The 16,880-nt window shown below is 56.8% G+C and overlaps 1 protein-coding gene across 2 annotated transcripts in view; it reads left to right on the top strand.

Annotated features, from left to right (window-relative positions):
- LOC147119505 (adenylate cyclase type 2-like) overlaps window positions 1-16,880 on the top strand; it is a 172,743-nt gene that overhangs the window by 100,533 nt on the left and 55,330 nt on the right. For both annotated transcript variants that reach the window (XM_085985056.1, XM_085985057.1), the window contains 4 exons: window positions 6,002-6,045; window positions 6,139-6,216; window positions 11,141-11,210; window positions 14,434-14,531. In XM_085985056.1, the coding sequence (XP_085841182.1) occupies window positions 6,002-6,045; window positions 6,139-6,216; window positions 11,141-11,210; window positions 14,434-14,531 (290 nt within the window). The remainder of the gene's footprint in view (window positions 1-6,001; window positions 6,046-6,138; window positions 6,217-11,140; window positions 11,211-14,433; window positions 14,532-16,880) is intronic.

The following is a 16,880-nucleotide window of genomic DNA, read 5'->3' as shown; positions in this document are numbered from 1 at the left end:
CCAGCGGAAAAATAAGGGTGCCAGTTGAATATAATGGAAAGGAAACACAGAAACTATACTTGTATATACTACGAGATGGAGGACCACCATTATTGGGACGTGAATGGATCCGAAGACTACAATTGGATTGGCATTCCATTCTGGCACTAACTGCGACTGACAAAAAAGATGACGACGTCGCACCTCCACCTCAAGATCTTGTCATTTTTGATTTTGCCCCTCTGCTTGTTGTTAAACATGAAAGCAACTGAACGCTGGTCAGTGAGCAGGGTAAATCGTTTTCCGGCCAGGTAGTGCCTCCAATGACGCACAGCCTCCACAATCGCCTGGGCCTCCTTCTCAACAGCGGAGTGTCTGGTCTCCGGGCCTTGGAGGGTTCGTGAAAAGAAGGCCACGGGTCTCCCCGCCTGATTGAAGGTAGCGGCCAGGGCAAAGTCGGACGCGTCGCTTTCCACCTGGAAGGGGATGGATTCGTCCACTGCGTGCATGGTGGCTTTGGCAATGTCCTCCTTGATACGGTGGAAGGCTAAGCGGGCCTCTGCCATCAAGGGAAAAGAGGTGGACTTGATCAGCGGACGGGCCTTGTCCGCATAGTAGGGGACCCACTGGGCGTAATAGGAGAAAAACCCTCGGCACCTCTTCAGGGCCTTGAGGCAGTGGGGCAGTGGGAGTTCCATAAGGGGACGCATCCGGTCGGGGTCGGGGCCGATGACTCCGTGTTCCACAACACAGCCAAGGATGGCGAGGCGGTTTGTGCGGAATATGCACTTCTCCTTGTTATATGTCAGGTTCAGGAGTTGGGCGGTGCGGAGGAATTTTTCGAGGTTTGCGTCATGGTCCTGCAAGTCACGGCCGCAGATGGTAACATTGTCCAGATATGGGAAAGTGGCCTGCAACGCATTTTGATCTACCATCCGGTCCATCTCCCTTTGGAAGACGGACACCCCGTTGGTGACGCCAAAGGGAACCCTAAGGAAGTGATAGAGGCGGCCGTTTGCCTCAAAGGCAGTATACTGGCGGTCCTCAGGGCAGATAGGGAGCTGGTGGTACGCTGATTTCAGGTCAATGGTCGAGAAGACGCGGTACTGCGCGATCTGGTTGACCATATCAGCTATGCGGGGGAGTGGGTAGGCATCCAGCAGGGTGTAGCGATTTATTGTCTGGCTGTAGTCGATGACCAGGCGCTGCTTCTCGCCGGTCTTAACGACCACAACCTGGGCTCGCCAGGGGCTGGTGCTGCCCTCAATAATCCCTTCCTTCAGGAGCCGCTCCACTTCGGTTTTAATGAAAACCCTGTCCCCGGCACTGTATCGCCTGCTCTTTGTGGCGATGGGCTTACAGTCGGGGGTGAGGTTAGCAAACAGTGGGGAGGGGGTGACTTTGAGTGTGGAGAGGTTGCACCTGGTGCGCGGCGGGCAATTTGGAAGCTGCTGGCTGCGGACTGTGAGTGGGGGTAGGGGTCCACCGTACGCCATCGTAACACTTTTAAGGTGGCACTGAAAATCTAACCCCAGCAGGACGGCGGGGCAGAGGTCAGGCAGGACCAGAAGTTTAAAATGATCGTACACAGTCCCGTCTACTACGAGTGTCACCACGCAGTAGCCGCCGATGTCCGCCGACTGGGACTCGGAGGCCATAGAAATCCGCTGGTGCGCAGGCAGGACTGGGAGAGAGCAACGCCGCACCGTGTCGGGGTGGATGAAGCTCTCCGTGCTCCCAGAGTCAAAAAGGCAGATTGTATCGTGACCATTTACCTTAATGTCCATTGTGGAACTGGCCAGCTGGTGCGGTCTCGCTTGGTCCAGTGTGACGGATGCCAGCGTAGGGGTCGGTGTGTCGCTGCGGGTATCAGATGAGGCGGTGTTGGGGGCCTGCTGCGTTCCGGCTGTCGTCCAAGATGGCGGCATCCATGATCCCCATGTGGCTGGAGGCGTCCAAAATGGCTGCTGTACCGGTGGTTCGCACATGGCCGGGGAGGCCCAAGATGGCGGTCCGCATGGCCCACACGCGGCGCTGCTGGGGTTCGGGGTGGCTTTGGCCTTGCAGACGCTAGCGTAGTGTCCCTTCTTCCCGCAGCCCGAGCAGATCGCGTTTTTCGCCGGGCAGCGCGCTCTGGGGTGTTTTGCCTGGCCACAGAAGTAGCATTTCTGGCCTTGGGGCACTGCTGTCTGGCCTTGGGACACGGCTGCGGTAGTTGGGCCGTGGCTGGGGTGGCACGGCGCTATGAGGCGGTCCTACCGTGTCCCAGGCTGTCATTCCCCGCGGCGTCCACGGTGCAGAGGAGTAGGCATCCATGCCCCGGTAGGCTGCATCCAATGATAATGCGAGTTCAGAGGCCTTGTTGAGGTCGAGGTCACTCTGCTCCAACAGTCGCTGTCGGGTGTAATTGGATCTGTGGCCCGCTACAAAAGCGTCCCGGATAAGTTCCTCTGTGTACACGGCGGCCTTTACATCCTTACAACCACAGGCCCGGCCAAGCACAGACAGTGCCTGAAGGTATTCCACGGTCGATTCCCCAGGTTGTTGTTTACGACTCCCCAGAAGGTGCCTGGCGTACACTTCGTTCACTGGGCGCGTGTACTGGTCCTTGAGGAGCTTGATAGCGTCCGCGTACGAGGTCGCGTCTTGGATGACCGAGTACACTCGGTGGTTCACTTTGGAGGTCAGGACATCCAGTTTGTCCTCGTCCGATTTGATTGCTGCGGAGGCGGTCAGGAATTTTTCGAAACACTTAAGCCAGTGAGTAAACTTAGTGGATGAGTCCGCCTCCCGATGATCTAAGTCCAGGCATGCTGGTGTGAGGATCTTCTCCATTATAAAAATTTTGTTAATAAAATTGATGCGCTATCAATTACTCATAAAAGACAGAGTTAAGAGAGTAACTAACGGCTTTTATTAACAAAAGAATGAAGGTCTGCCTCGAGTGGTCGACCGGTCCAGAATACAAAGGGCTGGGGAGCAGTCACCTTTATACTAGGACTTGTGGGAGGAGTCAGCCGAGGCATGTCCAGGCATGTACACAGTGGAATACAAACAGTGGTTTACCACAAACATCTAGGAAATACCTCACGATAAACACTCACAAAGGCCTTTACCAGTACAATCGACTGGTATTTGGGGTAGCATCGGCCCTGGCTATGTGGCAGAGGGCAATGGAACAAGTCCTGCAAGGGATCCCGGGGACCCAGTGTTATTTGGACGACATCCTGGTTACGGGTGAAAATGACAATGAACACCTTGCCAACCTGGAACAGGTGCTCACGAGATTGCAGGAATATGGGCTACGAGCCAACCGTCCCAAATGCGAGTTCTTCAGGAGACAAATCTCGCATTGTGGCCACATGATTGATGAGGAAGGGTTGCATAAGTCGCCGGACAAGATTGAGGCTGTAGTCAAGGCTCCAGCACCAGAAAATGTGTCGCAACTGAGGTCGTTCCTCGGGTTGGTGAACTACTACCATAAGTTCTTGCCGAATTTATCTACAATTCTGCACCCACTGAACGCCCTGCTTCAAACTGGTGTAACATGGAAATGGAGTGATGAGTGTAAGCGTGCCTTTCAGGAATGTAAATGCCAAATCACTTCAAAAGAAGTATTGGCCCACTACAACCCAACACTACCAATTCGGTTGGCATGTGATGCGTCGCCTTACGGCATTGGAGCGGTGCTGTCACACAAATTCCGTGACGGTTCAGAGAGGCCAATAGCCTTTGCATCGCGCTCGCTAACCTCAGCCGAGCGTAACTACGCCCAGATTGACAGGGAGGCCCTCAGCCTGGTGCGGGGGGTGAAGAAGTTCAATCACTATCTGCACGGGCAGAAATTCACCCTACTGACTGATCATCAACCCCTGGTCTCAATTTTTAACCCAAAGAAGAGCGTTCCGGTGATGACGGCACAACGGCTGCAGAGATGGTCACTTTTTCGAGGGGCACATCAGTATGACATAGAGTACAAAGGTACGAAACAACATGGAAACGCTGATGGGCTGTCACGCCTACCGTTGCCTACGGCGGAAGAAGCATCTGCAGTGGACCCTGTGGAGATATTCCATGCGACCATAGTCGAATGTTTGCCTGTTACAAACGCAAGTATTGAGAAGGAAACCCGAAGTGACCCGACACTCTCTCAGGTCTATGATTTGACGGTGAAGGGATGGCCAGCACATGGCGACTCACTGTTGCCAGCATTCTCGCCAAGGAGGGAACAGCTGTCAGTGTGCCGGGGAACCTTGATGTGTGGATCCCGAGTGGTAATTCCGCCCAAGTTGAGAGATAGAGTACTCAATGAGCTTCACGAGGGTCATCTGGGAGGGGTAAAAATGAAGAGCCTAGCCAGGGCGTTTGTGTGGTGGCCGGGAATCGACAAAGAAATCGAGGATATGACCAAGAGATGCACAGGATGCCAGAAGGTCCAAAACGCTCCACCACAGGCCCCGCTACATCCATGGGAGTGGCCCTCATCTCCATGGCAACGGGTACACATTGATTTCGCTGGTCCATTTATGGACTCAATGTTTCTAATCGCTGTGGACGCCCATTCAAAATGGCCAGAGGTCATTAAAATGTCCTCCACCACCACGGAGAAAACTATTGCAGTCCTAAGGACCATCTTAGCCAGGAATGGGTTACCAGAACAGATCTGTTCCGACAATGGCCCACAGTTTGTGTCTGAGGATTTCCGGAGGTTCCTGAAGAATAATGGGGTGAAACATTACACATCTGCCCCATATCATCCAGCCACAAATGGATTGGCTGAGAGGTTTGTTCAGACCTTTAAAAAGGCCATAAAGGCAATGTATAATGACGACATACCACTGCAACACAAGGTGGATAACTTCCTGTTTGCTTACCGGAATGCGACACATGCAGTAACCAACCAAACTCCAGCCGTACTGTTTTTCAACCGGAGACTAAGATGTCGCTTGGATTTGTTCAAACCAAACATAAGACGAGATGTGGAGGATAAGCAGTTCCAGCACATAAATGAGAAGCCAACCAGGAGCTTCAAGATAGGGCAACCAGTCTTGGCCCGCGACTATCGAACAGAAAAATGGCAGCCAGGCACGATATGCACACAGCAGGGACCACTAATGTACACAGTGGACGTTGGAGAGAGCATCGTGAGACGCCATGCTGACCAGATTCTAGAGTCACAGGAACAAGCCAAACCTGTACCACAAGCATGTGCACCTGGTAATGAGCCCGAAGTACAGATTGCGTCTACCTCAGAAGCAGGGGTATTGGAAGCTGACGAACCAACCAATGACAATGAGCCAGAATTGACTCCACCGCCAGAACAGGATACTCGAGAAAGGCGCTATCCAGTCAGGATCAGGAAGCCTCCTCAAAGACTGAACTTATAAATGACTATTTCAGTTGATGTATATATTACTGAGGAAATTGTAATTAGTTATTATTTAGTTGTTAAATGAATGTTATGTACTGTTTATCTAAAAGGGGAGGAATTGCTGTGTATGTGCCTTTAAGGGAATAACTGATTCTATACTGCAGTACCGGCAGTGACCACCCCTGTATAAAAGGCCCTAGCAGGCTTCTGTAGTTTCAGTTTCAAGCTGCCTCTTGTTCAGTAAAGTACCTGTTAAACTGTTCTCCCGAAGTCCGTGTATTATTGAGGCGCGGACTTTACACCTGGGACACAGGCTGGATATACTGACAGAGCCTGGGACACAGGCTGGATATACTGACAGAGCCTGGGACACAGGCTGGATATACTGACAGAGCCTGGGACACAGGCTGGATATACTGACAGAGCCTGGGACACAGGCTGGATATACTGACAGAGCCTGGGACACAGGCTGGATATACTGACAGAGCCTGGGACACAGGCTGGATATACTGACAGAGCCTGGGACACAGGCTGGATATACTGACAGAGCCTGGAACACAGGCCCGATGTACTCTCAGAGCCTGGGGCACAGGCCGGATATAAAGTCAAACAAATTCAAATCAATTCTCATTCTTCCTTTCCCTTTCTCAGGACATCCCCATGGGAAATCTCGGCTCGCACCGAAACCTGGACAGGTACAGAAAACGTTGTTGTGAATGAGAGTGCGTTGCAGTTGTTGTTGTCTCACTGATGTTGCCCATTGCTGAAGCCCTGTGATTGGTTGGCAGGGGCCGGAATCAGAGGGGCCTGGACGATGAAGTGCGCGAGAAGATAAGCGAAGTGATCGATGGCCTGAACTCCCAGAGGTAAGCGGGCAGCTCGAGCACGCAGTGCTTCCACCCTCGCGCCCTTGACCTCCAACCAGTGGCGTTGGAGTCAGGCGCGGAGATCGCGAGGCAGGGTCAAGCGGGGGGTGTGAGGCTGGTGGGACAAAGGCCACCTGCCGAGTGAGAGGGACGCGCGACCCTTCAACTCAAGGCCGTAGAATGATGCAGCACAGAAAGAGGCCATTCGGCCCATCGCGCCTGTGCCTGCTCTTTGAAAGAGCCATCCAATGACTCCCACACCCCCGCTCTTTTCCCCTAGGCCTGCAAATTTTTCCCCTTCAAGGATTTATCCAATTTGAAAGTCACCATTGAATCTGCTTCCGCCGGCCTTTCAGCGCATTCCAGATCACAACAACTCGCTGCGTGAAAAAAGATCTCCTCCCCTTGTTCTTTTGCCAGTTATCGTAAGTCCGTGTCCTCTGGTTACCGACCCTCCTGCCAGGCTTTGATCTGTCACAAAACATGGCAGAGTCTCCTCACAAAAAGTGGAATGGAATCCCTTAAGGTTTGTGCGTTTTTTTTTTAAGTCAGCTCTACTGTCTGCTGATCCCAAAATCCCACCCCCCATATCGGAGGGTCTCCAAACTGGGAGACCCTCACAGGGAGAGTCTCTGTTTACATGGTCTCTCTCTCTCTCTGCCTTCCTCTCTCTGTCTCTCTCTCTGCCTTTCTCTCTCTCTCTGTCTCTGCCTCTCTCTCTGCCTCTCTCTCTCTGTCACTCTGTCTCTCTCTCTGTCTCTGTCTCTCTGTCATTCTTTCTCTCTCTCTCTCTCCCTCTCTGTCTCTCTCTCGTTCTTTCTCTCTCTCTCCCTCTCTCTGTCTCTCTCTGTCTGTCTCTCTCTCGTTCTTTCTTTCTCTCCGCCTTTCTCTCTGTCACTCTGTCTCTCTCTGTCTGACTCTTGTTCTTTCTCTCTATCTCTCTGTCTGCCTGTCTCTCTGCCTCTCTCTCTCTGTCTCTCTCTTGTTCTTTCACCCTGTCTCTCTCTCTTTGTCTCACTCTCTCTGTCTCTGTCTCTCTCTCGCTGTCTCTGTCTGTCTCACTCTCTGTCTGTCTGTCTCTCTTCTCACTCTCTCTCTCTCTCTCTCTTTCATTCTGTTTCTCTCTTCCTCTGTCTCTCTCTCCACTCTCCCTGTCTGTCGCTATCTTTCTCATCACTTTCTCTCCTATCTCTCCTCTCACTCTCTCTCCATGCTCTCTCTCTCCTCTCTCTCTCCTTTTCTCTCTATCTCCTCTCTTTCTTCCAGCTCTCTCTCTCCTTTTTCTCCCTCTCACTTTCCTTCTCACTCTCCTCTCTCTCTCTATCTCCTCTCTCCTCTATCTCACTTTGTCTCTCTCCTTCTCTCTCTCCTCTCTTCTCGCTTTCCTCTCTCTCTATCTCCTTTCTTCTTGCTCTCCTCTCTCTCTATCTCCTCACAGAAATCACAGAAATCACAGAAACCCCACAGTGCAGATAGAGGCCATTTCGGCCCATCGAGCCTGCACCGACACATATCCCACCCGATCCCCGTAACCCCACGTATTTAATCCCCCTAACACTAAGGGTCAATTTATCATAGCCAATCAACCTAGCCCGCACATCTTTGGACTGTGGGAGGAAACCGGAGCACCCGGAGGAAACCCACGCAAACACGGGGAGAATGTGCAAACTCCACACAGACAGTCACCCGAGGCCAGATTCGAACCCGGGTCTCTGGCGCTGTGAGGCAACAGTGCTAACCACTATGCCACCGTGCTGCCTCTCTCTCTTCTCTCTCTCCTCGCTCTGTCTCTCTTCTGTCTCTCTCTATCTCCTCTCCTTGCTCTGTCTCTCGCTCTCTCTCTCTATCTCCTCTCTCCTCTATCTCACTTTGTCTCTCTCCTTCTCTCTCTCCTCTCTTCTCGCTTTCCTCTCTATCTCCTCTCTTCTCGCTTTCCTCTCTCTCTATCTCCTTTCTTCTTGCTCTCCTCTCTCTCTATCTCCTCTCTCTTTTCTCTCCTGGCTCTGTCTCTCCTCTTTCTCTCTCTTCCTCTCTCCTCTCTCTTCTCTCTCTCTCGCCATCTCTCTCCCTACCCCACCCCCACCTTCAGGCCACACCGCACTCACCCAAGCCCAGAGGATTCAGTCGTCGATGGTCAGAGCTGAGGATTGGGGGACCCCTGAATGCGGGCAGAAGGGTCACTGCGTAGTTTAACCAGCTAAATCCGCCCAGCTCTGCTTCTCCAGCCAGGAATCAGCTCTACCACCCCCTGCCCCCTCCCCGCCCACCCAACCAGTAACAGATCTCCCTCTCCAAGTCCCCGTCAGGGTTGGTGGTCCCCCTCCACCCTCCACCGCCACCCCCGTGTATGTACTGTGGGCCCTGCTTGGGGTCAGGTAACCCAACACAAATGGGGGACTTGGCCTGATCTACCACCATGCCCTCTTGGGCCCATCTTGACCCCTGGGTTACAGGCAGTGGCAGGAAGCGGGTTTGCCCGGTGCGGCAATGCCACCTGCTGGTCGAGGGGCCCAGCTGCCTCTCGCTCGTCGCCAACTGGTGTTTAACATTCCAGTGGTAAGCTGTCAGGGGAAGGAGTGGTAAATCGGGGAGTGGCGGGCATGTTTGGGTTTTCAAAAGCCTGCGGGCTGTAGAAGGAAGGGCTGAAGAGAGGCTGAGGGCGTGACGGAGGCAGATACTCTCCAGACCTTCAGAAAGCACGGAGAGACTCCCTCTTTAAAATGGGTCCTGATGGAGAGACTCCCTCTTTAAATGGGGTCCCTGATGGAGAGACTCTCTCTTTAAAAGGGGTCCCTGATGGAGAGACTCCCTCTTTAAAAGGGGTCCCTGATGGAGAGACTCCCTCTTTAAAATGGGTCCTGATGGAGAGACTCCCTCTTTAAATGGGGTCCGTGATGGAGAGACTCTCTCTTTAAAAGGGGTCCCTGATGGAGAGACTCCCTCTTTAAAAGGGGTCCCTGATGGAGAGACTCCCTCTTTAAAAGGGGTCCCTGATGGAGAGACTCCCTCTTTAAAAGGGGTCCCTGATGGAGAGACTCCCTCTTTAAAAGGGGTCCCTGATGGAGAGACTCCCTCTTTAAAAGGGGTCCCTGATGGAGAGACTCCCTCTTTAAAAGGGGTCCCTGATGGAGAGACTCCCTCTTTAAAAGGGGTCCCTGATGGAGAGACTCCCTCTTTAAAAGGGGTCCCTGATGGAGAGACTCCCTCTTTAAAAGGGGTCCCTGATGGAGAGACTCCCTCTTTAAAAGGGGTCCCTGTTGGAGAGACTCCCTCTTTAAAAGGGGTCCCTGATGGAGAGACTCCCTCTTTAAAAGGGGTCCCTGATGGAGAGACTCCCTCTTTAAAAGGGGTCCCTGATGGAGAGACTCCCTCTTTAAAAGGGGTCCCTGATGGAGAGACTCCCTCTTTAAAAGGGGTCCCTGATGGAGAGACTCCCTCTTTAAAAGGGGTCCCTGATGGAGAGACTCCCTCTTTAAAAGGGGTCCCTGATGGAGAGACTCCCTCTTTAAAAGGGGTCCCTGATGGAGAGACTCCCTCTTTAAAAGGGGTCCCTGATGGAGAGACTCCCTCTTTAAAAGGGGTCCCTGATGGAGAGACTCCCTCTTTAAAAGGGGTCCCTGATGGAGAGACTCCCTCTTTAAAAGGGGTCCCTGATGGAGAGACTCCCTCTTTAAAAGGGGTCCCTGATGGAGAGACTCCCTCTTTAAAAGGGGTCCCTGATGGAGAGACTCCCTCTTTAAAAGGGGTCCCCGACGGAGAGACTCCCTCTTTAAAAGGGGTCCCTGATGGAGAGACTCCCTCTTTAAAAGGGGTCTCTGATGGAGAGACTCCCTCTTTAAACGGGGCCTCTGACGGAGAGACTCCCTCTTTAAAAGGGGTCCCTGATGGAGAGACTCCCTCTTTAAAAGGGGTCCCTGATGGAGAGACTCCCTCTTTAAAAGGGGTCCCTGATGGAGAGACTCCCTCTTTAAAAGGGGTCCCTGATGGAGAGACTCCCTCTTTAAAAGGGGTCCCCGACAGAGAGACTCCCTCTTTAAAAGGGGTCCCCGACGGAGAGACTCCCTCTTTAAAAGGGGTCCCCGACGGAGAGACTCCCTCTTTAAAAGGGGTCCCCGACGGAGAGACTCCCTCTTTAAACGGGGCCTCTGACGGAGAGACTCCGGAGGAAAAATTCGGTATCGCCCCTTCAGGGGCACAATTATCGGCCGTGCGCAAAGTTTAGCGCCTGGCGCTAATTATCACCTCCGACGGCAAACTTGGCTTTTATCGCCCTGAAGGAGATTGGAGCGCTAAATCAGGCGCTTCACACCTGTCTTAAGGCGCAAAGGCCGAGGAGCGAGACGCTACCTCAGAGCACTGGTGAGGCAAGGAAGGGCAAATCAAAATGAACCTGCAAAGTGCTGCTCAGTACCCAAAACTCCTTCACACAGCGTTGAATCTCTCCAGAAGTCTCTCTCTCTCTCTCTCTCTCTCTCAGAATGCGTGGTGCAAAAATGTCACCAACAAAAAATGGCAGGAAGCGGTCGCCTTTAAATAGCGCTCCCCCAGTTCCTCTCTGACTGCAAAACGCTCCCTTCAATCTGTCATTGCTAGCGGCAGGCGGTATGGCAGGGGACGCCACTCAATATCCGGTCCGGGGCGCTACCGGTGCGTTGCGCACTCGACTGACATCACAATCTGCCGGCGCAGGAGATCGTGGCAGTAGTGTTTGGTGCCGCTGCAAAATATCTAGTTAATTTCGCGAGTGGTGCAAACATCACCGTGCCCGGGCGCTAGTTGCTTTGCGCCCCATTAGCGCCCTCTTAAGGCACTAACGGGAGGCACAAACAACTGAATTTTTCCCCCCTCTTTAAAACCTCGCTGTACGAGCTGGATCGGAAGGTGGGGAATTTAATGTCTACCCTCTGTGTTGTTTTCCCCACAGGCATTGGGTTAAATCGGAGCATTTAAACCGGATCACTTTGTACTTCAGCACAAAGTCAGTGGAGAAAGAGGTGAGCAGGAAGCCCCGGTCCCAGATTGTAACGGTCAGGTATCGCGTTATGTGTATCCTCTGGGCACGTCTCCCCCAATCCCCTTGCTCATTCCCGCCGGGGTCAGGGGTCGAAGGGCACCGGCCGCCCTCCGGGACCTCACTCTGAGGGGGCCTCGGTCTTGAAGCGTCAGCCCCGACAGTGAGTCTTGACAAGAGTATTCGCCCAGTGGAGATTGCAGCCGAGCTCCGGTCCTCGGAGAATAACCCAGCACAGAAGGAGGCCATTCGGCCCACCGTGTCTCTTTGAAGGAGCTCTCCAATTAGTCCCACTCCCCCCTGCTCATTCCCCTAGCCCTGCAAATCTTTCCTTTTCAAATATTAATTTCTCTTGTATTCAGGCCACAGCTGGAATACTGTGTGCAGTTCTGGTTGCCACACTATAGGAGGGATGTGATTGCATTGGAGAGGGTGCAGAGCAGATTCACCAGGATGTTACCTGGGCTGGAGCGCTTCAGATATGAAGAGAGACTGGACAGGCTGGGGTTGTTTTCCTTAGAGCAGAGAAGGCTGAGGGGGGACCTGATTGAGGTGTACAAAATTATGAGAGGCATAGATAGGGTAGATAGAAAGGAACTTTTCCCCTTAGTAGAGGGGTCAATAACCAGGGGGCATAGTTTCACGTTAAGGGGCAGGAGGTTTAGAGGGGATTTGAAGAAAAACTTTTTCACCCAGAGGGTGGTTGGAATCTAGAACTCACTGCCTGAAAGGGTGGTAGAGGCAGGAACCCTCACAACATTCAAGAAGTATTTAGATGAGCACTTGAAACACCATAGCCTACAAGGCTACGGACCAAGTGCTGGAAAATGGGATTAGAATAGACAGGGCTTGATGGCCGGCGCGGACACGATGGGCCGAAGGGCCTCTTTCTGTGCTGTATGACTCTATGACGCTATGACCTTCACCAATCCCGAGAGGGGAAACAATCCCAGTCGTAAACTTGAGGTCATCGAAAACTCAGCTGCCCGTGTCCTAACTCGCACCAAGTCCCGTTCGCCCATCACCCTGTGCTCACTGACCTACATTGGCTCCCAGTTAAGCAGCGCCTCGATTTCAAAATTCTCATCCTTGTTTTCAAATCCCTCCCTGGCCTCGCCCCTCCCTATCTCTGTAATCTCCTTCAACCCCACAACCCCCTGAGATATCTGCGCTCCTCTAATTCTGCCCTCTTGAGCATCCCCGATTGTAATCACTCAACCATTGGTGTCCGTGCCTTCTGTTGCCTGGGCCCGAAGCTCTGGAATTCCCTCCCTAAACCTCTCCGCCTTTCTCCTCCTTTAAGACGCTCCTTAAAACCTACCTCTTCCTGTCCTAATATCTCCTTATGTGGCTCGGAGTCCAATTATGTTTGTTAAGGCTCCTGTGAAGCGGCCTTGGGACGTTTTACCACGTTAAAGGCCGCAGTATAAAAGCAAGTTGTTGTTGCTGTTGTCCCGACCGGTCTGCCCATTATTAAGAGAGGAGCTGCAATGACTCTTGTTGAGAAGGCAAGGGGAGAGAGGGCGTGTGACTCGGTGTCTCCGGTGTGACTCCTGTGTGACTCGGTGTCTCCGGTGTGACTCCTGTGTGACTCGGTATCTCCGGTGTGACTCGGTGTCTCCGGTGTGACTCCAGTGTGACTCGGTGTCTCCGGTGTGACTCGGTGTCTCCGGTGTGACTCCAGTGTGACTCGGTGTCTCCGGTGTGACTCCAGTGTGACTCGGTGTCTCCGGTGTGACTCCTGTGTGACTCGGTGTCTCCGGTGTGACCCCTGTGTGACTCGGTGTCTCCGGTGTGACTCCTGTGTGACTCGGTATCTCCGGTGTGACTCGGTGTCTCCGGTGTGACTCCAGTGTGACTCGGTGTCTCCGGTGTGACTCGGTGTCTCCGGTGTGACTCCAGTGTGACTCGGTGTCTCCGGTGTGACTCCAGTGTGACTCGGAGTCTCCGGTGTGACTCCTGTGTGACTCGGTGTCTCCGGTGTGACCCCTGTGTGACTCGGTGTCTCCGGTGTGACTCCTGTGTGAATCTGTGCCTCCGGTGTCTCCGGTGTGACTCCGGTGTGACTCGGTGTCTCCGGTGTGACTCCTGTGTGACTCGGTGTCTCCGGTGTGACTCCTGTGTGACTCGGTGTCTCCGGTGTGACTCCGGTGTGACTCGGTGCCTCCGGTGTGACTCCTGTGTGACTCGGTGTCTCCGGTGTGAGTCCTGTGTAACTCGGTTTCTCCGGTGTGACTCCTGTGTGAGTCGGTGTCTCCGGTGTGACTCCTGTGTGACTCGGTGTCTCCAGTGTGACTCCTGTCTGACTCGGTGTCTCCGGTGTGACTCCTGTGTGACTCGGTGTCTCCGGTGTGACTCCGGTGTGACTCGGTGCCTCCGGTGTGACTCCTGTGTGACTCGGTGTCTCCGGTGTGAGTCCTGTGTGACTCGGTTTCTCCGGTGTGACTCCTGTGTGAGTCGGTGTCTCCGGTGTGACTCGGTGTCTCCGGTGTGACTCCTGTGTGACTCGGTGTCCCTGGTGTGACTCCTGTGTGACTCGGTGTCTCCGGTGTGACTCCTGTGTGACTCGGTGTCTCCGGTGTGACTCCTGTGTGAGTCGGTGACTCCTGTGTGACTCGGTGTCTCCGGTGTGACTCTGGTGTGACTCGGTGTCTCCGGTGTGACTCCGGTGTGACTCGGTGTCCCTGGTGTGACTCCTGTGTGACTCGGTGCCTCTGGTGTGACTCCTGTGTGACTCGGTGTCTCCGGTGTGACTCCGGTGTGACTCGGTGTCCCTGGCGTGACTCCTGTGTGACTCGGTGTCTCCGGTGTGACTCCTGTGTGACTCGGTGTCTCCGGTGTGACTCTGGTGTGACTCGGTGTCTCCGGTGTGACTCCGGTGTGATTCGGTGTCTCAGGTGTGAGTCCTGTGTGACTCGGTGTCTCAGGTGTGAGTCCTGTGTGACTCGGTGTCTCCGGTGTGACTCCTGTGTGACTCGGTGCCTCTGGTGTGACTCCTGTGTGACTCGGTGTCTCCGGTGTGACTCCTGTGTGACTCGGTGTCTCCGGTGTGACTCCTGTGTGAGTCGGTGTCTCCGGTGTGACTCCTGTGTGACTCGGTGTCTCCGGTGTGACTCCGGTGTGACTCGGTGTCTCCGGTGTGACTCCTGTGTGACTCGGTGTCTCTCTCTAACTGCGTTTACCCTGTTTATTTTTGTTTCCCTCAGTATCGCTCGACCTCTGTCCCGGCCTTCAAGTACTACACGGCCTGTGCCTGTCTGATCTTCACCAGTAACTTCATCATTCAGATCCTGGTGTCTCAGAAGTAAGTGGGAGTGGGGGAGGCGAGCAGGGGAGGGGAGTGGGGGAGGGGAGCGGGGGAGGAGAGCGGGGACGGTGGGGGAGGGGAGCGGGGATGGCGGGGGGGCAGGGGAGGGGAGTGGGGGAGGGGGACGGCGGGTGGGCGAGCGGGGCGGGGGAGGGGAGTGGGGGAGGGGAGCGGGGCGGGGGAGGGGAGTGGGGGAGGGGAGCGGGGACGGCGGGTGGGGGAGGGAAGCGGGGGAGGGGAGCGGGGGAGGGGACAGCGGGTGCGGGAGGGGAGCAGAGGAGGGGAGCGGGGACGGTGGGGGAGGGGAGCGAGCGAGGGGCGGGGGTTGGGAGCGAGGGGAGCGGGGGATGGGAGCGGGTGAGGGGACGGGGGATGGGAGCGGGTGAGGGGAGGGGGGATGGGAGCGAGCGAGGGGACGGGGGATGGGAGCGAGCGAGGGGACGGGGGATGGGAGCGGGTGAGGGGATGGGAGCGGGTGAGGGGAGGGGGGATGGGAGCGAGCGAGGGGAGGGGGGATGGAAGCGAGCGAGGGGACGGGGGATGGGAGCGAGGGGATGGGGGATGGGAGCGAGCGAGGGGACGGGGGATGGGAGCGAGCGAGGGGATGGGGGATGTGAGCGGGTGAGGGGACGGGGATGGGAGCGAGCGAGGGGAGGGGGGATGGGAGCGAGGGGATGGGGGATGGGAGCGGGCGAGGGGACGGGGGATGGGAGCGAGCGAGGGGACGGGGGATGGGAGCGGGTGAGGGGAGGGGGGATGGGAGCGAGCGAGGGGACGGGGATGGGAGCGAGCGAGGGGACGGGGGATGGGAGCGAGGGGATGGGAGCGGGCGAGGGGACGGGGGATGGGAGCGAGCGAGGGGAGGGGGGATGGGAGCGAGCGAGGGGACGGGGGATGGGAGCGAGGGGATGGGAGCGAGCGAGGGGACGGGGGATGGGAGCGAGGGGATGGGAGCGAGCGAGGGGACGGGGGATGGGAGCGAGGGGATGGGAGCGAGCGAGGGGACGGGGGATGGGAGCGAGCGAGGGGACGGGGATGGGAGCGGGCGAGGGGATGGGGGATGGGAGCGGGCGAGGGGACGGGGGGTGGGAGCGAGCGAGGGGATGGGGGATGGGAGCGGGCGAGGGGACGGGGGATGGGAGCGAGCGAGGGGACGGGTTTTGGGAGCGAGTGAGGGGACGGGGGATGGGAGCGAGCGAGGGGACGGGGGATGGGAGCGGGCGAGGGGACGGGGGATGGGAGCGGGCGAGGGGATGGGGGATGGGAGCGGGCGAGGGGACGGGGGATGGGAGAGGGCGAGGGGACGGGGGATGGGAGCGAGCGAGGGGACGGGGGATGGGAGCGAGGGGACGGGGGATGGGAGCGGGCGAGGGGATGGGAGCGGGCGAGGGGACGGGGGATGGGAGCGGGCGAGGGGAGGGGGGATGGGAGCGAGCGAGGGGACGGGGGATGGGAGCGGGCGAGGGGACAGGGGATGGGAGCGAGCGAGGGGACGGGGGATGGGAGCGAGCGAGGGGACAGGGGATGGGAGCGGGCGAGGGGAGGGGGGATGGGAGCGAGCGAGGGGACGGGGGATGGGAGCGGGCGAGGGGACGGGGGATGGGAGCGGGCGAGGGGACGGGGGATGGGAGCGAGCGAGGGGAGCGAGGGGACGGGGGATGGGAGCGAGCGAGGGGACGGGGGATGGGAGCGAGCGAGGGGACGGGGGATGGGAGCGGGCGAGGGGACGGTGGATGGGAGCGAGCGAGGGGACGGGGGATGGGAGCGAGCGAGGGGACGGGGGATGGGAGCAAGGGAGGGGGCGGGGGATGGGAGCGAGCGAGGGGACGGGGATGGGAGCGGGCGAGGGGACGGGGGATGGGAGCAGGCGAGGGAGGGGGATGGGAGCAAGCGAGGGGAGCGAGGGGACGGGGGATGGGAGCGAGCGAGGGGATGGGAGCGGGCGAGGGGACGGGGGATGGGAGCGAGCGAGGGGACGGGGGATGGGAGCGGGTGAGGGGACGGGGGATGGGAGCGGGCGAGGGGACGGGGGATGGGAGCGGGTGAGGGGACGGGGGAGGGGAGCGAGCGAGGGGACGGGGGTTGCCAGCGGGCGAGGGGACGGGGGAAGGGAGGGGACGGGGGATGGGAGCGGGCGAGGGGACGGGGGATGGGAGCGAGCGAGGGGACGGGGGATGGGAGCGAGCGAGGGGACGGGGGTTGGGAGCGAGCGAGGGGACGGGGGATGGGAGCGAGCGAGGGGACGGGGGATGGGAGCGAGCGAGGGGACGGGGGATGGGAGCGAGCGAGGGGACGGGGGATGGGAGCGGGCGAGGGGACGGGGGATGGGAGCGGGCGAGGGGACGG

This window comes from Somniosus microcephalus, chromosome 4, assembly GCF_052327205.1.
Source record: "Somniosus microcephalus isolate GS21.2 chromosome 4, FLI_Smic_1.0, whole genome shotgun sequence".
Taxonomy (NCBI): domain Eukaryota; kingdom Metazoa; phylum Chordata; class Chondrichthyes; order Squaliformes; family Somniosidae; genus Somniosus; species Somniosus microcephalus.
Note: the sequence above shows the minus strand (reverse complement) of the source record. Positions and strands in the feature narration are given on the sequence as shown.